At 35.3% G+C, this 26,468-nt stretch overlaps 1 protein-coding gene across 11 annotated transcripts in view; it reads right to left on the reverse strand.

Moving 5' to 3' along the window:
• The window catches only part of LOC110384055 (3',5'-cyclic-AMP phosphodiesterase), a 368,048-nt gene that overhangs the window by 5,651 nt on the left and 335,929 nt on the right, over window positions 1–26,468 (reverse strand). For 10 of the 11 annotated variants that reach the window (XM_064034097.1, XM_064034103.1, XM_064034102.1 and 7 more), the window contains 4 exons: window positions 21,880–21,944; window positions 19,720–19,737; window positions 14,184–14,296; window positions 1,108–1,201 (listed from right to left, as the gene is read on the reverse strand). In XM_064034097.1, coding sequence (XP_063890167.1) covers window positions 1,108–1,201; window positions 14,184–14,296; window positions 19,720–19,737; window positions 21,880–21,944 — 290 coding nt within the window. The remainder of the gene's footprint in view (window positions 1–1,107; window positions 1,202–14,183; window positions 14,297–19,719; window positions 19,738–21,879; window positions 21,945–26,468) is intronic. The other variant, XM_021345119.3, reaches the window with a different exon arrangement.

Here is a 26,468-nt window from a genome sequence, read left to right on the forward strand (position 1 = left end):
GCGTGGCATGGGGTTATCTGGCTTTATCGCCTCTGATAATACATTTATTTACATTTATTATCCCGTTAGGTTTATTTACCTGTTGATTTGAAACATTAAAGCTCATGAATAATATCCATTCCATGACGCGATATTTAATGGCATATAATCAATAAATTATCTTTTGTTTTTATGAATAGGTGGATAATCATGTGCCTTTTCTTTTATGCACATTTATTACCCTAATCCCAGGTTTTCCCAGGGGCTTTCATAATTACGTATGAAGAAAAGAAAGTCATTATACGGAAGGTTGAGTCTGGTATCCCAACTTGATGAATAATAGCAATTACTCATACAGCAAAGTAGGCATTTATTTCAAAAGAATATATTTACATGAATGAGTTTTGTTTTTAAATATAATTTGATTTGACTCACAAAGCGTATTTATTTAACGAACATACAAACTATCGCTCTTTAGTAGTTATTTAATAAGCTATGACATTCACGCCTTCATAAAGTGGGTCATGTAATTTTATTTATTTTCAAACATAAAATGATGAGTTGTGAATTAGAATATTTTAAAATTAATAAAATTGACCGTCGTAACCCAAACGCAACGTCATCGTGGATAATTGAATTTTCTATTCTGGAGAAATCGTGGTCATAGATGGTTTTTGTTGGCAACTAAGTACTTCACAAGAATGTACTGTAAAAAATGTAGATACCATTGCGTAACGAGTGATGGATGACGCACTACATTTTGACAGAAAGAAGTGTGCCCAATTGCGTCTACATGAGCCAACACGCGTAATGTATTGATTTCAGCGAGTTTGTAGTCATCTCTATCACATTACTTGTCAAGTAAGTTCAGTATGCGGCTGTTCATAATGCATTTGCATGCGCAGTGATTACTTAGCGCTCACTTGAAGATAACTTTCAAGAGTTCTCATAGAAGAGTGGACTATTTTAAACTCCAGAATGCGTTGATTTGTTTTGATTCGAAATAACTATTTAATGAAAAATGTAAATGTTTTTATGCTGCTAGTAAAATAGTTGTTATTGTAAAGTTGTTATAGCATGCTCGTAATGTTTACACTTTTTTAAAGCAATAAAGTTTTATACACTTACCCAAAAATGTGGAGCAGATGTACTCTGAGATCTGGTTGCCGGACTTGCTGGACTCGGAGAAGTGGCTCAGCTCCTTGTTCAGCATGCGCTTGAACTGCAAGTGCAACATATCCATTGAACGGGCCATCGTCACAGCACGACTCCTCAGCCACCGGGCTGGCGCGAAACGAACGCTTTGTCTTTCGGCACACACGCGCATTTCACAAAACAAAAAATACTTCAAACACAAAAAGAAATAAAGCTAGTATTATAAGCTCGAGTTCCGAACTTCAATTATTTATTGACGATAAAACGTTTAGAACGTGTATTATCTATGCGCGCTATCGTCAGACTGAAGCGCTCGCGCGGCGCGGCCTCGTATAAAGCGTAGCACGACTATCGTCACAGCCCTGCACACTACAGAAATACCGCCTTCCCAGTAATGTGCTTTACGTGTAATCTACATTCAGTCACTCGCGCTTCCTCTCACACTGGAAAGGAACCGCCTTTCCTATTAAACTATTAGCAAGCATTCAGCCTAGCCTTCATTTTACACGAGAACCAGAAAATTTATTGTTAGGCTGAAACCGACTCAACGTTTCGGCCTTGTTAGAATCGCTTTTATCCGGAGGGAACCTGTTTCTATTTATTTTTTGACAGTTGAAATGTTCAATTAACTGATACAAATGTTTCGATTGAAACTGGTGATAAATAAAAGAACAGGACATGAGTTATGTGAATCAAAATACATGGCGGGTGATAAGATGTCGATAATTTTTGAAGTTACAGATTATATCCGAGATACAACCTACGTGGTAACATGATAGACGATAGTGGACATTTAACAGAGGTTAAATTCCATTTAGTTGCTAACTGGTAATTTAAGATGTTTTTCAGCCATGAAACGACATTTATGTAGATGTGGTGGCGATTGGTCTTGACATAGTTTCTTATCGGCTTATACGCCTAATCTTGATCCCTGGTAGTCGATATGAAGCTAAGTGATGTATCCTAAATAAGGAAGTTGCCTTCATGAAGACAATGCGGTAGTATTCAGATTTATATAAATTATCACGAATTAAGTTTTACTAAATTGAAAGAAAAAAAAAAATACATTGAATTTTGTATACATAAAAGTTCCCTACTTTTTCTCTTTATAAGTTTCAAGTTTTTTTTTGCTAATCTACTCTATGTAGTTGTCATAGTTTGAAGAGCTGTTTTCCCACCATTATACTATAAGAAATTTGTCCAACCACGACTGGTATGGAATGTCCCAAATTAGTTTAAAGCCACACAGTGTCCACTAAATGATTTGGCACTCGATTGATCCAATAAATTGCCTAAATTGAATGTGCCGAATGGAACATTCCAGATACGCAAAACAGTTACTTCAAAGAGATCAATATAAAGTGAACGCCTTACCTTTTAAAAGGTCTTGTTACAAATAGATTTCCATTAGTTTAGTCATAAAACGTAACAGATAACTAGCACAAACTACGTGAATATAGACAGTAAATATGGAAGTAAATCAAACAATCATATATCATGTCCTGAAAGCGTGAAAGAACTAGAATAGAGCACCAGGTCACTAAGTGTGGGAACGTGGTATGGAAATGATAATGCATTCTCATAAGAAACTAGTTCACGTGTCTACTCAGTCACGTAATACCTAACTGCTCAGTACTGCTGTCAATATCACGAAATTTTCTGAAGAAACTTTCAATAATATGGTGTCACCCTGTCATAGAAATTGAGCACATACCCTAAAACTATTGAAGTTCGTTCACGTTGGTTGGCCTAGAATGACACTAAAATTTGTATTTCAAGAAAAGACATGCTTGTAAACAACATAAATTAACGGTGTTTTATTTACGAAATATGTATAAGCATAGATAGTTATGTAAACTCGTTGTTTTAGTTTTTCATTCACGAAAATTGAGAAAACATTTCAGGTATTCAAAATGTATGTACGTTTTTGTTTATTCTTCTTGTTGGGATATACGAGTATTTTAGGAATGAGTTTCGAGAATTAGACCGTTTTGTTTACTTGTAACAATTTAACATGTTTATTGGCTAACATCAAATCATTCTAATTTATATCCTTTGTGATTTATGAAAAAATATTACCTACAGTTGTTTTTTCTTTTAGTAGGTAATGTAATATGCCTATTACAACTTCTTATTTCCTTGTTCTAAACATGATTTCCTATCCACAAGGGTTTTTGTGGAGAAATTAGCCTCACAATTTCCCTGTGACGCTGGCCATGTGGGCGTGGGCGGATAACAAACAATGGACTCAAAATACCTAAATTGATTCACGGCTAAAACCATGACGTAGAAAAGCGTAGACTATTCAAAGCTGAAAATGGTTTACGGGAAAAATTGTTGCCTTTACTTGCGTCAGGCTACGCAGCATCTGTTGCTACCAGAGAAATATGGCTAGTTTTTATTCATCTTTTGTGAATCGAGGAAAATGATTCATTCGTCGTATAATATTTAGATTGTAATAATCACCTATTAGACATACATACGTAGGTCATATCGTAATAGATCAGCGATGTTGCATTAGAACTAGTAACGTGCGAATTAAGTAGATTTATGGAAGCTAAAATATTCTATAGGTACTGAAAATAGTTCCAGTGTTTAAAGCTTTTTTAATCAACATCTGTTAACTGTTGCAACAGTGAGTTATTGAAGTTACGTATATGAAATTGCAGCCATATGACGTAAATGACGTAGATCGGCGCATAATTAAGCTGTATAAAATTCCTTAAAAATCCAGATATTAAAGATAAACCTAGAGCGTGATTAGGCTATCAATTGCTTTTATTATACTTATAAATAATAACAATAACATTTAATAATACACTTATATTATAACGAGATGTGAATATGGCGTGGGAGCGGTAATATGACGCGATGATCGGACGATACTCGATAAATGCGTTTTAATGCCAAATAGAGTACCAGCGGGTTGGGATTAATCATTCCCCTAGCGATTGAATCATCTCTCAATCATATCAGTTAACTTGGCATTAAGTTTCGTGCTTTGATTGGATCAATTGTGATAGCAATATCGTATTAAAGGTATATTGGATATCTATTCTTTTGATAAAATCTGTAGCATGTAAACAAAACAGCGAATATTTTTACTTTATTTTGAAGTTTTAAATGAAATGAACGAAAATAAAAAGATAAATTATCATTTCGACTTTATTGAAAGGTAGATAAAAGACTTAAATATTATGCTTCCCAAGAATTTCAAACATGAAACGTATTTTTGTTATGACTGCGTAGTAAAAGTTGGCCTTTCATATGGCTGGTAGCAAAGTAAACAATATAGAGCGGTCAAAACTCTGTACTTACATTCAAAACATTTTTTTTATAATTATGTCCAACGCTTTGGAATTTTACTCGATGACTTTTCTGACTAAACTCGGTGGAACTTTATTGCAAAAAAAATTGACTATGATAACCTAACCTGTATAATCCATCAATGAATGTAGGTAATTTTAGTTCTAAACGGAATACCTATTTGTGTTAGATACTAGGTGCTCACTAAATTCCGATCACGCACTAAAGTATGAGCAAGAAGTGATTCTTCCAAAATTCGCGGAAGGTACAGGACAACAATTTGGGAAACGTTACGGGACCAAAAATTACATTTTCCTTGCGGATGAAGTGTACGACATACATACGCGAAGAATGTATACGCTACGCAACCTACATAGTGATTTGGACTAGCTCCCGTGAATTTCGCAGACTCATTTATATTTAACGATGTAGCAACATACATGTTTTTCTGTGAAACAGAAAGCAGGCGCCTCCGCCGAAGCTTCCATTATATTTCTTTTCTTCGTTTATATGTTTTCACGTGTATTAGCCTTCAAATATTAATTTGGATGGATGATGCTTGTTATTATTTTTAAAGGTTTTCTTCTACTACGATCAATTTGTTTGTATTATATATTTTTTGGTGTATGTGTATGCGTATTATTGTGTGAGAAAACGTGAGGTTTTCGTCGACTATTTGACTGCATTTTTGGATTGTGCGGTTTAGGTGGTTAGATTGCAGTTCCTGGAAATTATTGTAGACGTATTGTGTTTACGATGGGAATTTTCATGTGACAAACGTATAGAAATATCGGAGGAAACCGTAAATTTAAATAAAACTCTTCGTGGAAAAGAAAACCACATATTGTTACCTAACCTAGAGTCAAAGTGATTGGATCAATTTTGAAAATGCGCAGTCATAATTTGCACAAATATGTGTGAGTATATAATGTAGTAATTTCACACTTATTGGAGATCACCAAATATACATATACACGAAGGAGATTCCCATTCAGAAAATTAGCATCATCATTTACCTTGTTGGGTAGTTTACTTTGTAGACGTAGGCTGTGACGTAGACATACATATGAGGACGTAGTAACGCTTGTATCGTAGGTGCCTACTTAACATCGGCTTGTACTTAAATTCATTAATAAAGACAACACCTACGTCTGATTCATTCACCTTTGTTAATGAATTGCGTGTTTGAAGGAGACTGTGAGATACCATCTTACTTCCTATATTTGAACACACAAGTATTACATAAGATGTTGATTTAGATAATACTTGATGATAGGTAACATTATGATTACTATCATGACAGTAAAACTGTCTCAATCATTGCAGACGATAAACAATGCTACACGTTTTATCGATTCGTCTAATAGTTAAAATTAGTGATACTTAGAGAGGAGGTGATTGTGCCAAGATAAGATACAGATGTACGATTAAATAGACGTAAACAAGTCAAGTTATATGTTCAGATGTTTTACGACTGTAGGCAACCCTGGCCTAGATTAACATAATACACTTTATTCAACTTTGAAAATATTAATCGTGTTTACTTACACAGTACTTTATAGTTCGGTAGTTTGGATATTACGAGTGGGTTCTCCTTGATTCAATTTTATTACTGGATTGAATTTTATTATATTTTACAGTTCAATTATTTTATAACAGCTTTATTAATTTCCTATTGCATCCTTGTGTTGATAACCAGACTACCGATGTTTCCTTTGCGTCATAATTATTTTATTAAGTACAAACAATAAATTATGAAATAAATAATATTGCAGACAAAGTCATTTAAATACCTAGTTTATGTTAGAATTTGAACTACAGCTTGACTGTTACGTATATTATTATACTTAGATACAGCCCATAAAAACTCGATCGCTTTATTTGTAATGTTAACTATAGGTAGGTAGGTACTTGTAGAATATTTTATTTAAATATGTACATTACGTAACAATGTCTAGTTCACGAGCAGGGTTGACCGTGACAACTTCTTGATTCTCGGTTGCATTGACGTTAGCAGATAAATCAGATAGTTTAAATTTAGTTTTCAATGATAACATTAGACGTAAGTACATTCATTAGATACTATGTAATAATTATTTGGTGATCTTGGTCACATAAAACCTTGTATTGTTCCTATTCAACAAAAATTAGGTATATTTTTATTTTTGTAAATGGGAAAATGATTCGAAACTGATTTTGTAAGTACCTAAGCCTTTTTCAATAATAGTTTTTTACCTAAATGATGTAAAGTACCAGTGACTCATAACAGTATTTTTTGCAATGCCAATCAATAAGTGACGTGCTACGGTACTAAAAAAGTTTGCGGTTAAAGTTCCAGCCACATGTCTTAATGTTGCCAGGTCAAAATTATCAATCCTGTTGGCAAGTCGGAACTTGAAAGTGATTCATAAAACACGTCACGACATGCAAGAGTAGGTATTCAAATCCGATAGGATTGTGATGTCACATAACAATAATTAATTTACTCTCATTGTTTCCTTATTAAATGATAATGGTTATAGGTATACCTACCTACTACCGAACGCATGCAGGCTAATATTTAATATGCAGATCCTTATTCAGTGTTTTACCTTTTACGGTATAATAGATTAATTTATATTTACAAGTGTTTAGAGCGTCCATATCATAGAGTTTAATAACCCTTGAAACAAATTAGCAAGTATTGTAACAAAGGTAATTTATGCATATCTTGATTGATTTGGTATGATCTGATCTACACATTACATCTGTAATGCGAATACCTAGATTGATACGTAAGAAAAATTAAAGATAAAAAACGAATGCAGGATAATTTATTAGTTCTTGTTCTGTCTATCAAATAGTTAATTATCATTAGCTTATTTGACGTTGTCCACCTTTGGACACAGGTCTTTAATATCGCGAACAATGGGTTCTGTTTTTAGCATTAAAACATGCTAAAGATAGACTTGGTGACAAATCACTACTTGAAACATAACACTACACCATACGTAAGATATTTTGTAAGTCAATCCCGGATTACTCAAAAGTAGGACTGAAGCCAATTAAACAAAATCTAGTTCACGTATTTTCTGTACGGTCGTATTGTGGCGGGAAACTCATGTCAACCTTCGTGACCGAGGCGACGGGGCGGCGCGCGGGCGGCCGCTGCAAGCCTGAGGTCGGAATATACGTCACACACTAACCGGGTCATTAGATAGGTAACAGAGTTGCCAGATACCCCATTTCTTTATTTGAAACCTTTTTATTTTTTCTGAACATGCCAGTGACTTATTTCATTAGGTGAAATCCTTCACAGTAAAAACATTTTCCCAAAAACTGTATAATTAGCAGATATTTTTATTCGAGGTCGTGCATTTTGATTTTATTAACCTTTGGTACGCTTACAAAATATACATAGATACATTTATGAAGAACAATGACTCTGTTTTGCTATTAGAATATTTCACTAGTCACAAAGTATTTCGCAAATGGCAAGTCACTTGTCAAGGAATTTGACGTCACATAATAACAAACTAAATTACCGACTGACCATCGGTTACTGGAATGATAACAACAAATGTTTGTACTGCGTTTTAGTGCAATTAGCTTTTGACATCACAAAAAACTATTGTTGAAGAACCCAAATATTGTATCATAAATTAAATTCTATGAAATAATGATTAAAACAATATTTGTACAATCAATTACCTTGTTCTGTTGTACAATTATTTTATGATCAATTAATTAATGAATCATGCTCCAATTTGTTATCTATATGGTGAGTCATCATCGTCTCCCGAGCCTTTTCCCAATTGTGGTCGGCTTGTTATCTTTATTACGTAATGTTAAGTACCTTATTCCCCCTAATGTTGGTTAAAAAAACCAAAGGCTTACAGACTTTGACCAGAAGTGTAGAAATGAGTAAGACAATAAAATATTAATTATTCTGACAAACAGAGTGCATGATTGACAGAGCTAGGATTACCTTCACAATTAGTCCAAGAATATACGCAATTAGTAAATAAGGCTATGACGTAGATTGTAACATACACTCGTAAGTGCTATGACATTTCTAGAAACGCAGGTATCTTTCAAGGGCTGCATCATTGTTTACCAATGATAACGTGTTTACAATATTGTGTTATGAGTAGTCATACATATTGTTTATAATAAACATCTCCCAATTTTTACAAGAAATTTTTAACCCCCGACGCAAAAACGACGGGGTGTTATAAGTTTGACGTGTCTGTGTGTGTGTGTGTGTGTGTATGTGGCATCGTAGCTCCCAAACGGATGATCCGATTGTAATGCGGTTTTTTTTGTTTGAAAGGAATGTCAGTCGGGAGTGTTCTTAGCTATGTTTGGTGGAAATCGGTTCAGGTCTTCAAGGTCATCAGCTCGTTTGTTAGGTGTAATAGGAATGTTACACGCTCAGTTTACTTGCAAGCATATGTGGGATCTGATATTTGAAATACTAATGTCTTCTGGAACCACTGAGCTGGTCTGCTGTTAGGACACGAAGATAGGAGACGTAACCCTGAACTGCATTTTAGTAAACCCATCGAGTTTGGGCTCGTTGAATTTGTCTTGACTGGTTCTCTTCATGTTTCTAATTGACGAGAACCTGATGCTGGAAATGGGATGTGGCGGATGAAACCCTGGAATGGTATATAACCCTGGATCACCAAAGGTTAATCTTTATTGTTTCTCAAACTGTGCAATTCTCCCAGAGCCAATTTGTCATGAGGATTGTTAAACAGCTTCCTTTGGCCGAGATCGCATATAGCTACCCCATCTTAAAATAAAATGAATTAAATGAAGGAAAAATTAAGTAGCTCCTTCAAAAGGCATGAAATAAAATTAAATTGTAAATTTAAAAAAACCCCCGACCCAAAAAAAAGTACGCAATTATTATGACAAAAGGTTAAAAACGCTAAACCCTATAAAAAGCAAAAAATAACTTTTAACACTACGTAAGTACCAACTAAAGCATGTCAGACTAAACTAAATTTTGTCGTGTCGGGGGACCGCTTTTTACCTTCAAAAATACTTACATAAATCAAATGATAGGTACCTACCTAATTACAACATTCGTATATAAAAAACACGAAACTTAATTAGATAATTAGAACGGTCCCCCGACACGACAAAATTTAGTTTAGTCTGACATGCTTTAGTTGGTACTTACGTAGTGTTAAAAGTTATTTTTTGCTTTTTATAGGGTTTTATAATGGTATCTAAACATGAGCCGATAATATAATCTGTCTTTCATTCTTAAGGAAATCTTAAAACAAATCCATCCAAACTTATCAAAATCATAGTCGTACAAAACAGATTTTCTTTTGAAGATTGCATTTACATTCAATAATATATTTCAGGCGAAATATACGATTTGAGGCGTGTAGGCGGCTGTTAGCAATTCAGCGAATTTTCATTCTATTTATCGTACGGATCGTGAGAATTGTGAAGGATGTAGATATTATATTATAGAGGAAAAGTTTTTCAGGTAAACATAATAATGACAGGTAAAGCTTCTGTTATTGTGATGAATGGTATTGTTCAGCATTTTGTTTTGTTTTGTTCAGTTTCAAGAAAATCAGTGATAGTGTTTGTATTCAGATTGCAGCATGCGTTTATGAAATCAGATGTAATATTTAGAGCTGAGCTGTCGTGTTGAGATAAGGAATTCAAGATACAAGTGTGTCATGAGACAATTGATCTGGCAAGGCGGGCGGGCGCCCTAGCTCTGCGTACGTGACTGCGCGAGCGTAGGGGACACCCGCCGTCCATGGACCTTAGTCGCGCACACGACACGCTTCCAACTATTTTATCACTTGTTGTGCCATGCAGAAGCCGCTATGCGCATAACCTTCCGGATAGTTAGCGCTGATTAATTTTATAGCCGATACACATTCTCTCGGAGATCCGCACGTCATTGTAACTCGCTGCTTTGTTATGCGCTAGTATTTTCCAAGGATGCTGGCTGAATAATAAATAAAATCTAAGTACCTGACTGGTTTCAGAAAACTACCTTTTATTCGAACAATAATCAAGCACGTCTTTCATATAATTTGTGGGACAGTCTTTGCTACCTATTCATTATTCTATTCCTTAATTTGATTGTTATGAGAGAAAACCTACTTAAATAATAATTTTCTTTACTGCGGACATCGAAGATCTACATATTTATTAATTTTCCGAGAAAAATAAATCCCTAAATTACTATTTTAAGACACCTTGGAGAGGTGGTAAAGATGAAGTGGAGAGGGCCCTTTGAAGTGAAGTTAGAGTTATGACGCACGACGTTAACCGTGGACGATACAATATTCTGTTCTGTAGCAGGCGCCTACACTTCATCGCATCCGTATCGATATTGAATCTAGTAAACGTTCGTGCGTATCCGCTGCATCCATAAATAGAGAATATGTCTGTGAAATATTACTATCGATTTGAACATGATACACGCATTATTTTTCGGACTGTGTATTTGCGTCATTCACGGGGGCATGGCTAGGCTGCCCTTCAGTTTAAATGATAAGACGTCACGCAAACACACCGCGCCAACTGCCGATTACACTAAACCCTTAGGAAGTTATCCAGGGTCTAGTAATCACTGCCAAAGTCGTTTATAAACTCATGTATGTACCAGATTTACTTCGCTAGAGCTCTCAAAGGTAACTGTACCGTCCCTGACATTTACATGGAGGAAAGGAAAGTTCTCTTATTGAAATATTGACGTTTATACGCGCAGCTGGATAGCTAGAAATGAAGTAGTCAAAGAGTTCATGAACCTGTATAAAATCAACGCGTTTTAATGGAAAGTTATTGAAATTTTAGAAAATGTTGGGGCTTTGAAAGCGTTTATAATTGCGGAAAGTTATAAATATTCCAGTCTCGACTATCAGTTTATGAACACTTGAAACCGTTAGTATATGTCACTTTGTCCATGTACCAAACACTTGAATATCCGTCTGTCATTACAGTTACGTACGTATGTATCTAATCAAAAGCTCTTTAACATGATAGGTTTAAAATCGTTGTGTAGTCGACCAAAAAAATATTAAAGTGTTCGCGTCATTGTGACGTCAAACGCATCGATCCACCAGGAACTAACTGGCTCTCACTCAATACGAAGCGGTGCAAAGTGGTGCAATGCTAGCCAGTCGCCTCCTATTCAAACTTGCTCCACTAAACAATAATTGAGACGGACACAATGGTCCTCGACAAATCAAAAGTAACCCGATAGTGGAATGTGATCCTTTAATTAAAATTCATCCCTCAAATATTTGAGCCACTAATGAATCTACGAATATTTAGAACTTAAAGGACAACGTAAGTCTTGAATTTAGATTTTAGATTATAATTATTATAATCCTGTCACTTCTATGAGTTCGCACTTGATACGTTTTGGAAAGTCACATTCTAATTCATGTAAATTGAATGCCTATAAAATGTATGTGCCTACTTATTATAAAATATTTAGGTGTACGGTAATTAATTAGTAAAAAATAAATTGCCTTGATAAAAGTTGACCAAAATTCCGTCAATTATGAAAAGTATATATGAATAGCAAGTCTTTTGGCTTCAAAATCATTAAAAGTTTTCCGACTCAAAGAAGGCTTTGAACGCTGACGTACGATCGAAGGCGAGGAAATTTATATTTAACTTGGAACGTGATTTAAAATATAAGGTAACCAACAAAATATATTTGACTTGCTAAGTTATAAGCTCTACCTACGAATACTATTATAGACTGAAGCTGTAAATTTCAGCTACAGTCAGAGCAAAACTGGTTTAGTCAAAATATACAAATATGATGTTTGACGCACAATATTTCCCATGCATAATTTAAGCACAGTATTCGACTAATGAGGTAAACCTTGTCAGTTCCTCGAATAGTATCTTTAGACAAATACTTGAGTACGGACTTTCCACAATATTGATTGTAAACTAATGTACCTATTCCGAATTGACTGAGGTCATTCATTTCACGTCATGTTGCAAATCTGATTCTATGAAGACACTGAACGGGTAAATTCCCATATCCGATATGTATGATGTCAAGTAAGATCGTTTAGAAGAACTAGGTTATAAGTAACACAGAGTAAAAACTCCATGTCAACCTTTAGACAGAGGCCGTTTTTTCTTCGTGTACAAAACCTCATGATGTAACGAAACGGTTTTTCCGAATAATTTTAGATCAGTGGCTCAATAATAGCCATTATCGTAGCCGCTAAACGTAATCACAATAAAACGTTACTGTATCATAAACTACGACACTTATGCAAACAAGTTGATGACAATATTTGCAAAACCTATGTCTGTCAATTGACAGATTGCTATTCTATTCATTCTGTCAGGAAGTTTCCATCGTCGGATTATCCCCTCGATTTATCTTTAGTTATTCATGAGATTATCACGTTCGAGATGCACTCGCTTCACTGTTGGTCCATTCATAACTGTGATTTATCTGAGTGCTATAAAGTGTGTACGTGAGGCTCGGCAGTGATAATGATGGATTAATGGCAATTGAGTAATATAAGAACATACTTACAATGCCATGCTTAATAATATTTACAATACATTATTGTTGTTATTTTTTACACATTGGAAATATCTAAAAATAAATTGATGATTTAATTGGGACGATAAATTAAAGTTCTGGAGCTACATGAAAACGGTACAGTAAAAATTCCTACAGTTTTCCTCTTACCAGATTCGTAGTATTCCCTAATTATAAAGGTGACAAACGACATTGTAATGTATTTAAATGTGCGATTCCAAAAAATATAAGATGAGCTGTTGATTTTGGCACGTCTCTGGTATGTTATTGTCTAAATAAGAGACAGTAATGATTCTAGTAAGTATCATCATAAATTAAGATAAGGCATTTGATTAAAGTCATTGTCTTCTACATTCCAAGGTTCTTACCTATACACGTAACAATTTATGATACATAATATTATTCCAGTTTACTGTGTAATGTTATATTTTATATAAAAATGTTTTTTTTTTAGTAATTGTTATCTATTTTATAACTACAAATGATGTATATGATAATTTAACGCGTGGTTTAGTAACATTCTAGGCTTCTGTACTAGTGGGCTTGTAATAGTAACCTATATGCTATAAATAGTACTAATCTTAGATACATGGAGATAGTCAGTTATCATTGACCTACATATTTAAATATAAAAAGCCGCATTTTAAACTCAACATTTGCAGTCTAATTTGCATAGATAAGTGGAAAAACAAGAAAATGTCATTAAGAATTCGATATCATCGGATCTTGTTTTGTGAAATGTGCGTCGTTTACCTGTTACCCAGTTAAGTAGCTAATAAGGTTAGACGTTTTGGCACAATAAAGAACGAATATTATGTTACATACATTAATCGACTGATCGTAACCCAGTATAACGTTTTGAATTTAGTACCAAAATCATCATACCTTATATTATAGCTAAGAAACTCAGTCTTTGTATACAATCATATACAATTCATCGAGTACCGAGACAAAGTTCGTTCATTTCATCAGAATTACTAGCATAGTACATTTTAAGGTTACATGACAGTTTCAGCATTCACTGCGATGACTCATAGACAGCAGGATGTCTTTACCCACGCTCAGGCGATTATCACTGACGTAAAGATCAATCACCTGCCTCTCTTGTCAATATTATCAGTGCATTGTCACTTGAATGGAGCATTTTACATAATATCGCAGTGAATCCGTATATGTCTGAACATGCAGGTATACCGACCTTGAGTGAAGCCATATCGGACACGGAGCGGTGTGTTTGTATGGTCTCGAGCTGGTCCAGGCACCAGTCCAGCTCCTCAACGGTTTCTAAGGCTAGCTTCATGTAGGCTTCGTCTGAAACAAACAGAATCACATTAATTTAAGCACAGAGAAAGCAAAGCGCAATGGCTGTGAATTCAGCAGCATGGTGACAAAGAGAATAATAGATTCGTCAAGCTATGGACAGTTATTTGGTATCAATATGAATACAAATCTGTGATTTCCAAAATGAACTAGATAGCCTCGAAATTAAATTCCATTGTGAACCTTGTGAATAATAATCAACTTTTTTTCTGGGAAATCGATATTCTTCTAGACGTTAGTGTACATAACAATGATTAATATACATTTCGGTTGAAGGATATGATCGGAGCAGATTAATTTCACGCTGTTTACATGTGATCAATGAGCCAGAGCTACGTGATCCCGTGCGTCACATATTAGTGTCTCATCATCAGATACTGAGGGGTCTGACTTCGTTTGACCCTTTTAATGTAAATACTGATAGTGTAGTCTGCTGGGGTAGACGGATCAGCAGAACGTGTTATAATAACGAATGATTTGTGTTAAGTTGTAACTGAGGCATGATGAAGTCAGGCTTTGCAATATTACATCTACATTAATGCACTTGTATTTCTGAACTTTGACTTAAAACACACATGCAATTATGCTGTGCAATTTTGTTTAAAAATTACACATCATCTTATTGAATTATATTTTTTTATAAATTATCCAAAAATCCTGACCTCTACAACACAAAAAACATTTAGCCAGCCAGCTTCCAAGAAAAATCATTAGCAAGTTTTGTATTTCTTGGGGTTGTCAAGAGCCTATTTACATTTAATTTAAATACATTTTATAGAATAATATGAATACATTCCAGCAAAGAGGTTAATTTCCATTGTTATTTCTATGCAACTGTTTTTTATGCAGTCCGGGTAAAGGGTGTTATTTTCCTGTTTGCAGGTAAACAAACAGAGCTATAAAGGATACCAATAGGAGGGAGCGATATACACATATTTATAGCATATTTTTATGGCATATTGTTTGGCTTTATTGAGTGCTAGAGTATTACATTTGGTAATCTTTAAAATATCGATATTACCTTCAAATATTGTAGTGTTTTTTGGACTTGTATGATGACCTCTGCATTGACACGATTACGTCACGATTATTTCTTATACTAATGTTATCAATAAACAAACGAAAACATTGTCACTAAGAGGTCGAGAATGTTATTTGTTTTAAATTGGGTGCAAACACGGAAAAGTAGGTATCAGGAATATACCGGAACTCTTTATCAAAAACAATGATAATTCTCTTGATACACGTTTGCTTAAGATGTATATTGAGGGTTCCATAACACTAAAGGCTAAAAGGAATCAGTATGTAATTACCTTAGATGAGGCTTTTCCCGACGAGTTTCTTACTGCTCCATCGCAAATTGTTATGTATGAGGCTTTGTAAGGCCCGCGATTAAAAGACGAATGAAAAGCATTGACCTCTAGGCCTAACATAAGGTTGTTAACCTTTCTATCTTTTCCTTTATGAGTCGACCCGAGAGGCTTCACTGTCATAGCCACCGAATACCATTATGTACCGAACAGATCATAATTAAGATTAAACATACCGAATTTATCCGATGCTTTTGTCATCAAAGTAAAATGTTTTTGTCCCCAGAGTAAAATGAAAATACTGGGCAATACAATAATTATAAAATTGAATACTCTCATTTATATCGGTGCAAACCTTGAAGTCAAATAGCAAACAGAAGTGAAAACCAATTGTTTGACAATAAACTAGACAGTTTCAGTGACGGGAACTGTTGCTGGATACAACATGACAAATATTTTACTGACGGAGGAAAAATTGTTTTCTGTACAAATGGCAACATGATGAAAAATGTGAAATATCGCAGAGTGATATAGCTCATGGTAACGGCCTCCAGCCACCGAGGAAACTAGAGCATACTAAATTAGCCACACCACTTCGTCAAATAACTTAAGCGTGCAGAAGATAATCACAAATGAAAAGATATATTTGCTTTGCATAGTACCGCTGAATAAAATATAAATACATGATTCAAGGTTTTTCATAATTGAGTTGCATTAACTGCTCAGAGGTTCAAAGAGTAAAATGCGGTTTTAAACGCTTTTGTTGCTAATTGTTTGCGCTTAAAGTGTAAGGCAAGCGAGAGGAAACCACAAATTTAGATTGTTTATAAGTTTACCTGAAGTTTGGAATACCAAAATAGTTTATTATTGGAAATTATTGGAATAGTACTGGGCAAAAATAAAGCAACAATGACTGGTGCGACAAAGTTACAAAAATAAAAATCATTTCCGTATTATTTGTCACGGCTTGATCCAAATAATTGGCGCTATTTAAAGCTTAAAAGAGGTACATAAACTTGACTTTTCCCTTTATTTGCTTAACCGTTGCATAATCGATTGATTGAATTATGACCGCATTGGTGCCGAAAAAATGCCTCGAGAGCAAAATAGTTAATAGGAATCGTTCCACAGGAAATTAACGTTGCAGCCTCTTGTCACTAATTGGAGGGGAAACAAAGGATTTTTTCTTGCGTGTATGTGTAACAGCAGTTATACCGACAGTGGCCTACATTAGAGCTTTTCCTGGAAGCAGTGAGCGGCGACTGACAGCACGCGTCCTGAATTCAATTCATGACGGGCAACATTGGCACTCATTAGTACCTGTCACGCTCCAAATAGAAGCGGCACGTTTTACTCATTTATAAATTGTGAGAGCTTTGCGAGCACACTTTGTTTTTATGTTTACTGATGTTCATATATTGTAAAGGACGCGCTCTCAAATTACAAATTCAGGTATTCAACTCTTTTATGTACGTGTTATCTTTGTGTATTACATGGAAAATGAAAATTACGATCGAAATTGTTTGAATTCATTAAACGACAAACGGTATGACGATATGTTAGTATGACACACCCCTCAGTCTCAAGACGTCAACGAGTGACGACACGACAATGTCTACTCATTGAAATAGTGACGAAATATGGTGTGTTTGTTCACGTCATCATCGCACGTTGGGAAAAAGGCTAGGAGGATGATTACCGTTTTTTTTTTTCAAAGTATTAGTTTTAGTTATAAACTTGCCTTATGACTAAACAAAACCGTTAATCATCTCACAATCTAGGTCGATTAAAGGTTTTACCCAAGTTTGCGGTAAGTAATTAGTACTTTTCCTTTACCGTGGAAAGGTTTGAGGATTAAACTACTACGCTACTCACATTCAGGATAAAGCTCCGACCACAATTATGTAACTGTCTAACTAGTAGTAATTAATCACAGAACATTGAAGCGTAGGTATCACAGATTTTGTAGTCACATTGTTATTGATTTAAAGCACTTGAACACAATAAGAGGTTATCTTACAGATAGTGGTATTAAAACACTGTAGTTTTGGAATAAGAACACAAACATACACAGAATCAGTCCAAAGCGATGGTTGCCGACACACTGCAGCAATAGTCGAGCTGCCTTCAACATGATGGCAACTATATCGAAGGTGACAATTGTTTTATCACGATTTCTGGTCATTTTCCTATCCGAAAAGGCAATTGACAAAAAAACAATACTGTCGTTTATAGCTATGTTGAGTATTTCGCACAAACGTTTGTTTACATAAAAGGTTAAAGGAGTAATGACAGTGCAGGGCACTTCTATGCTTTATATAGTTCAATGCGGATGCGTCATAAAGCCACAAGACAAGGTCGTTTTCTAGAACTAATACCTATCTCACGAATATACATTCTATAATAATGTTAAAGGTTCTGAAGGAAAGTCACTATAGGGAATAAGGAGTCACTTTTTGGCAAAGATATTTCGACAGGGGTCCTGAAGAAGTAGTCGTAAAAGCTGTATGATAAATAAAAAAAAGAAAATCAAGACCCTTTTTATTTAAATTTAACCTCACATTAAATATTTGTAAAGAAAACATCGTCATAAGATCCCAAGCACTTGAAGAATGAAATAAAAGGTATGAGTGATCTCCATCGAGCTGCACCGGGCCTTTGTGACCTTACCGTGAATCCTTATAGAGAGGATGCCTGATTACGTCTATATAGGTCAATTACGTTACGTAATGTTTTTCTTTTTATTTCCGCATTAAATCCGTCTCCATTCATACGAGATGTGTTATCTGAATTCAAAGCACCCGAGCACAGTACGTGACGGACATACCAATTTTATTCTATGTGGTATATTATATCATAAGCAACTAATTACAACGAAATACTTCTCCTCTGTCTGTGTGTAGTAAAATAAGACGTTACCCAACTGGTGCAATAGTAATGACTTCGGTCCACAGACTCCTCTGTATTGGACAGAAAACCGCAATCAAATTGTTTTAACACGTCCAACGGTGACTGGGTTGTGTCAACTTTGCCTTAATTAAATCGGGCGAAGCTACCCCGGGGGTTGCTCAAACGACGAATATCTAGGTGGCTCTCTGAAATGTATGTTTACCTACTGACCACCTATCTAGGGCCTTTATCTTAAAATCTGTCGATCACATATATTTTTTAGCTGTCATTTGTCAGATTATGATACTATTTACATTATTCCGGTATTGAGACAAAATTTTCTTAGAAACTATAAATTGTGCCTACAGGATATATCAATATTTATTATACCTAACGGAAACTTAGGAGGAAAACGTTATATTATTTTGAATAGATTCACGGTACAATGACATGAGTTTCCTGAAGGATGTACAGCACTAAGTTTATCTTTTTCCATTGAATGAAGGGAAGGAAATTTTCGAGGGATTATCGTGTGTGGCTTCTGGTAGGTAAAGGGGGTGTACATTGTACAATCCAATCACACAGGATTATGGGTCCTGTTACGAGGTTCAAAATAAGGGCATGACTGTGATCTTACAGACAGCTCGAGGTATAGTACCTGCGATACAGTTTAAAGGACCAAAAGTCAGTCATTGTAAAAACTTTCCTTACAAGATAATTGTGGCTACCTACTTGTACTTATATTAGGTGATTAAAGATTATAAATCATTTTCCTGGTACGGATATTACTAAGAATGTGACAGTTTGCAGTGTGACATAACAGTTCTTCGTAATCTCTTTATATCGCGTCGGAGAATTGATCACATTACTGATAAAGTTGTAAACAAAGCATGTGTAATGCGCCGTTTGTTTACTCTCAGATATCTTCAGCTTCGGAGCTACGCATTGTTTGTGTTTCACAGTTCCACCGGATATGAATGAAACTGGCTGTTTTTCCGTTCCAACTGTAATTTACTAATGAAAATGTATTACTTTGTTGTATTTTTTTGATACCCATTACTTAACCGTAATATAGTGTGGAAATGTTTGCGTATTTACAATGTTAATATTATAAACGTGAAAGTTTTTGCCGATGGATTAATGGATGGATGTTTGTTATTCTTTCATGCAAAAACAGATTTAGGCTCACACCATTATTTCGGTTCACACTATTACCTATATTTTTCCCCGAATCTGGAACAAATCATGAAATAGAGTTATATTTAGAATTATTTTTATTAACAATAATATTAAACTGAAGACTGACAATAAAAACTGAAAATAAAAAGTATTTTCCATGAAGACTTCTTGCATACTTTACAAAAGTAATTATTGAAAGCACCGCACCGGTTTGAACATTTCCAGTGAACGTAGTTAAATTATTCCGTTTACAACTGTCTTCAGCACCGACGTTGTAAGTGCTCTATAGCAATTGCTTCATCCAATATTGATCCAAGTACCTTCTAGCTTTAAAACGTTATTGGCATTCGTGGGTGCAACACTTTTACACACGAACGCTTACGAACTTCACTTTAACAGTAGAAGTTATTTATTCCAAGTTTCAATACATATTGTTACATCTAGATCTGTATTTTTTATTATAAATACCACGGAAAATCTTGTTGCTTCTTGCTTCTTCTAAGTATGTAGTTTATAAATCATACTTATAAAATGTCCGTCTTTATGGAGAATTGATATAAATAAATACATATGATATTGTGGTAAACGGATATAATATCATGCGTGCGTGGAATCGTAAGTCAAAGAGTGGGATTAATTAAACAACGTGATCGAAGTAGTACTTTTCAAAGAATAAACGACCGTTGTAATTTAACAAGATTATTTCAGTTTCGCAATAATTTAATCATAAATTAGTTGTACTTTCTCAAAACGAATATCTTTTAATCTATGTAAAGCAAAACGATACAGTAATACTTACCTATTCAAATGTAAGAATAGAGATCAATGAATTTCTAAGTTTATTGGAGGAATCAATTTTATGCCAACAAGTCATCCTAATCTTGTAACAATAATTACACGCGATATAAATTAGGCCCTTAAGATTGTGATATCTGCGTTTTAAGTTTGCGGCGTAATTATGAAATTGCATTATCAGATAACTACGATTATGATTGTCTATAAATAAGGGCAATGGTTCTTTTCAATAAATAAAGACAGCATATATACTTGCATTACTTATTCGAATATATAGCATAGGTAAAAATACTTATTTTTTAATTATAGTATTGATTTATTAACTGGTTAGTTGTCCTTAAATAAATAAAATAATCCTTTGAATAATCTAAGAATTGAAATAGCATAAAGTGTAAATAAAGTTTGACTAAAATACCTCATAAACGCATTAAATGTCATTGCGCTTATTATACTTTCATGGGTACGTACATAAATTGGATTTCTCTTGAAAATAGCGAAGTTGTCTAGTGTTGCAAACAATTAATTAAGCGCTCCACTGATAGAAATTCTAAGTTTAATCACTCAAGCGCAGGTTATTAGCATCTACGTCTCCAGCTAACTTAAATAATATAATTTTAACTTTAGATTTTCTTTAAAGACAAGCTTTGGAATTAGTTATAAGTTATAATGTTGCCCTTCATTATCATTGACGAATCCGTGCAAGGTTCTCAACGATAGTTAGTTTAAACAACGTTTGTTTTGGTAGTATTAAGTGCTTAGAAGATGGACCGTGGGCCGTTTGTCCCTTTAAATGAGTTTTCCTAAAGCGAAGACTTGGCTAAATCGCTTTCTCGCACTCGAAAAGGGTAGAGAGGCACTCCATCAAATTCCTCAGCTTTATCTACGAACTAATGTGTCTATGTATACTCCTCTTCAGAAGGATTGTACTCACTGAAAATAGGTCCTTAGCTCTGGTAATTGTGCTTTTTAAGTCTTAAAAAATCCTTTAATTTACGGCGTTTCATTGTCGGCCTTTTACAATTGTGATGTTGAAAAGGTTTTCATATTAAAGGTATTCATAATCTTAATTGGTTTATTTCTTTGAATTCAAATTAATCTTAGGTACAATTAGTAGGCACACTAAGAAGCTCAGGTATTCTACGGCTTAATTCTTGTCATTGACAAGTTCATAAATACCGTTGATCACCAATGTCACTGGTTTCGAAACTTCTTAATGAATCATAAATTATTATTTAATTGAATTATGTGATTTATATTTGGGTAAGGTTTAACCGTGGATTTCAATGGTAAATATTACGCAAGGTATCCTTAAGTACCGGATATTTGTCATTATCTGTATCTATAAAGTACCTACTTATACGCGTATTGTACTTATGTGAGTAAAACCTTCATGTATCTTACCTCCTGGGTTTAAATTCTTGGGTTGTGGTGTAACGGCAGATGCTGCGCCCGACGACCTTCGTGATCTGAAACGACCACAACATTACATTAGATACACAGTACTAACACACATACAAATAACTTGTACCTCGGTCCCTTTCCGACCCAAAACTAATTTGTGATACTCAAGATGTAATAACGTACGAACGGATATATTAATACTGTCATTTGTGCAGATAAACCCAAAGAAGTTTTAAAGGTTAGAAATAAAACTAAATATATTAAATATTGGGTTACAGAAAATATATCGTCTAATATGAGATACAAATATTTCTAAATACCAGTTGATATTGCGATTCAAAGCACAAATAACATTTAAGAAATAACAAGATCTGTACATTCGCAAGGACCTCCATGTTTACATTGTGAAGAAGCTGCCATCAATCGGATTGATCGGTTCACAAGCGTTCTCTCTCTATTTATACACTAAAGTCGCTAGAAAACTCACACGAGCTCGATAATGCTCAAATAGTTGTTTATTTAAACTGGTATAAACTAGTTGGTTATTTGATTATAAATAAATATTATAATGTTTTATTATTTTAAAACATTGCTATTAAGATAAGAATTATTTTGCCAATCTGATAAACTCTGTGTCCGCAATTGCTTCAGATTGTTCTACATAACAAGTTCAAATTCCTCGGAACAGATGTGTTATTGTTATTACTACTTTTAGATTACGATACAACTGTTGTGTTGATCATTCCAGCAAGGATGCCACGTTGGCCGTCACTAAACTAGATTATAGCGGTAAGTCCCCTCTTTGAGGAGTGGCTCGGGAGGAGTCACGGCGCCCTCACGTACCGCATGACGCAGGTCCTCACCGGACACGGTTGTTTCGGGAGGTACCTGCACCGCATCGGTCGTGAGGAGGCGCCCGGGTGTCACCATTGTGCGGACAGCCCCGAGGACACGGTGGACCACACAGTCCAGGTGTGCCCCGCATGGGAGGGGCACCGCCGGGTCCTCGTCGAGGCTTTGGGCGGCGGCGACCTCTCGCGTCCGGCCCTGGTTCAGGCCATGGTCCGGGGCGAGAGGGAATGGGATGCCGTCGCCTCCTTCTGGTGCGTCATGCTCGAGAAGGAGGAGGCGGAACGCCAGAGAGTCCGCACCTCTCATCCCGGCCGCCGCGCTGGACCAGGTAGACACCATGGGCGCCGGGTGTCGCGAGATGACTCCCGGCCACCGTAGGCGTGGGTCTGTGGGCGGTGAGTTTGGGTGGCTCATCGTCCCTCTGTCTTCCTAGACGACAGACCCGTGTCGACGGCGCGCGTTGTTCCACGCGCTCCTCAAAGAGACGTCAGCAACCCCAGCGGGGCCCAGCAGGGCCAAGGCCTGCCGGGGCTGCGGGTTGTTCGAAAGAGATACCGCGGCCCTGGTACATAAAAGGCCTATGACGGAACACGACGATTTTAGTCAGTAAGAGTCTGACACTCCCTCACCGCTGCTAACCCACAGCGGGAGGGGTCATTTGATGATTTTACGTCGATAAAAAAAAAAAAAAAAAGCGTCAATAAAATTTATATAAACACAACATTTAAATACGAGGCCTCATTATGTTACCGAAAACTATTAAAAAGACCATTAAAGTTTTATGGTGAGTTCAAAACGAAGCAGAATGGTAATGGATTTAACGAATATTGTAGACAACCCTGGGAGCAGTTGTAAAACCATTGTAGATCATAAACAGATCATCATCATAACAATGCTATAATTAGAAAAATCAAGCGTTTAGTGTTGTTCGGTCTGCGATGCTTGTAATCTAAATTTAGCGTCGAGACATGTGTTAGATAACTCTGCTGAGGTCATGTCAAGGCCCGATACGACACAGATGAGATTTACAACTGTTTATTTCGTTTACAGAAGAAAATTACCTATCTAACTTTAGCCATTTTCAGTTCCATTTTCTCCTTAAATGGTAAGTTTAAAAAGGGAAGGTAAGAAGCCTCGGCATTTTACGAGCTGAATGGTCCTGAAGGTACAAACAACATTTATTTCTATGGGTTCTTATTACAGTCTGTAATTACAGTAAATAGACGCCACAAGTAATTGAACGTGATGCGCCGTCCATCACATTAATTGCCTCTCAGTATTATGTTGACTATCTTATTCATTTAATGTGCAAGGACATCCTGAATGTAAATATTTGTCTCTACAGTGAGTGAAGCTTTTTAATATCCATTACAGATTGATATAAAGTTCAATAACTAAAGGTCGAGTAAATAATTTCGTTTAAAAGAAAAACTTACTGACAATTTTCATAAAGTTTTTTAAGGTTTTACATTGAAGGTTCTAAACTTGTATTTGTATGTAGTAAATAGGAATTGATTTAAAAAGATAATCAATTTTGTTTGACAGTCGTTGTGTTTGTGATTTCTAAATGCCATTTAATTATCAATTGGAAACTGCATTTGTTTCAATAATTATAATTATTGTAGACATTAGAAAGCTTACAAGTTACTTAGTCATAGTCCATACAGTTCGACAAAATCCGCCCTTGCTGAGTCACTTTTGACTATTCATGCGTGGTTTATTGCATCGCGAGTTTTTCGTTCATACTGCATCATACGACATAGGTACGTATATTGAAAATTCCGGAAAAAAGGCTTGACTAAAGCTTCATTTCTGTTACATGGAAAATACGCACCTGCTTCTGCAATCGATAAGATATCAAATACACTGAATTTGTGACACGCAAAACGGGGTTTTCAAAATCGATTAACAACTGATTTCAAATCAATCAACAGTTCACAATTATCGACACAATAATTTCTCAAGAGTAGACAATCAATTGTGTATCATTTCACTCATAGCTCTCACATTTATATCAGTTACATATTTGTAAAGGTTAAGGGTCCCGTACGTGACGTCAGGCTTAACCTTTCAATTAGGTTTAATGCATCCTTTGTTGATGGCTGAAAATTACAGCTATAATATTTATCTATTTCGTAAATCACAATAACGGTTTGATTAGTTGCGTGTTTTGGTGTGATAATGTTTATTAAATGTAAGATCGATTCATTGCGAGGCTTGGCGAGTCATGTGTCGGGCACGTCGCGGCGCGTGGGTGACGAGTCGAGGACGTCAACCCGCGCGACCACCTGATTCGGCAGTCGCGTGCTAGCCTACCAGTCGCTGCCGACAGGTTTGTCATCGCGACGACACAGCTACGTCACAGCCTACGTCATCGGAACCAATAATAAATGGAGAAGCCACAATTATTGTGACGTTGTTTTGGCGTTACTATGTTAAAAGGATGATTAATTAAAACGTCTAGCGTATACTAGTGCGGTTAGTAGAGATAAGAAATAAAAAATTATAGCAATTATTTTTTATAAAACGTTTGAATATTACGTGTGGGGCTAGCAGAATTCTAGGAACTTATATTATGAAAAATAGTGAGGCATTAGAACAATATCATTCGATACATAGAATCTACGTAACTCCTTGATGGACTTTGACCTTTTATAATGTTTTTACGCAACAAACACGCCTTCTTGCAATAAACATGACTCTTATATTGAACAACTGCGTTTTTCCCACATCATGACACTATCTATGTCTACCCGTCGAAAGCTTTTAATCACACTTCGAGTGGCGCGATAAGCTAAACTTATCAGTTAATTTACAACAGGTAGTGTGTACTTAATGATTATTATTACAACACTTTATTACGGCACTTAATATGAGACATTAATAAAGTACGTAGAATTACTATGTGAGCACAGTTGCTTTGCGCATCCAAAGTTTCATCGATCTCAGTAGGAAGACCTTGGATATGCTCTCACGCATAAGATAATATCAACATTGATGACGGTGTCTTACACGTAAGACATGCTGCTTATACGGATATATAGGAAAAATGCAAACTCGTGAACAGTTAATCTTTTGTACCTAGTAATCTCGTGACAGAATTTCCATTGTTGAGCAATTTATGTGATGCTGGTGTGACGACATGAAGCAATAAGCTTGCCTTTTTCGAAACATTTTTGATCGATAAATATTTTCTTATGACGATGTACAAAGCTTGCAATTTACTTTGTTAGTAATGTTTTGACCTTTAACTGGATACAGTTTAAACAAATTAGTAATTAATAATTTTTATAGGTTTTTGAGTGAGTAATTGAACGGAAAATAAAATACTAGGTAATATTTTTTGGTTAATTGAAATGATTCAGAACAAAATACACAGAATAATAGTTTTGTATTTGTACTGCGTACTAACCCAATTTAATGATTGGAGTGACAAATTATTAGAATTTAAGTATTACAAATGTCAATTGATATCTATATAAGTACATAATTAATTAGGGATTAGGAAGTAGGTATAAAATTATAGTTATTATCATTACCTACTTGTTTTCCTATATGATTTTATCATAAATTGAGCCAATCTGAAGCGGCGGTAAAAATATATAATTATTTTCGTTACATTTACGCCAGCGGCCATCAAAATTATGTTGATAAAGTTGAGATTAGGAGTAAGCTTTGTAAAGATTTAACACACATTTTTGGGAATAAGCAGAAAATGGAAAGAAAATCCGCTCAAA

This window comes from Helicoverpa armigera, chromosome 4, assembly GCF_030705265.1.
Source record: "Helicoverpa armigera isolate CAAS_96S chromosome 4, ASM3070526v1, whole genome shotgun sequence".
Classification (NCBI taxonomy): domain Eukaryota; kingdom Metazoa; phylum Arthropoda; class Insecta; order Lepidoptera; family Noctuidae; genus Helicoverpa; species Helicoverpa armigera.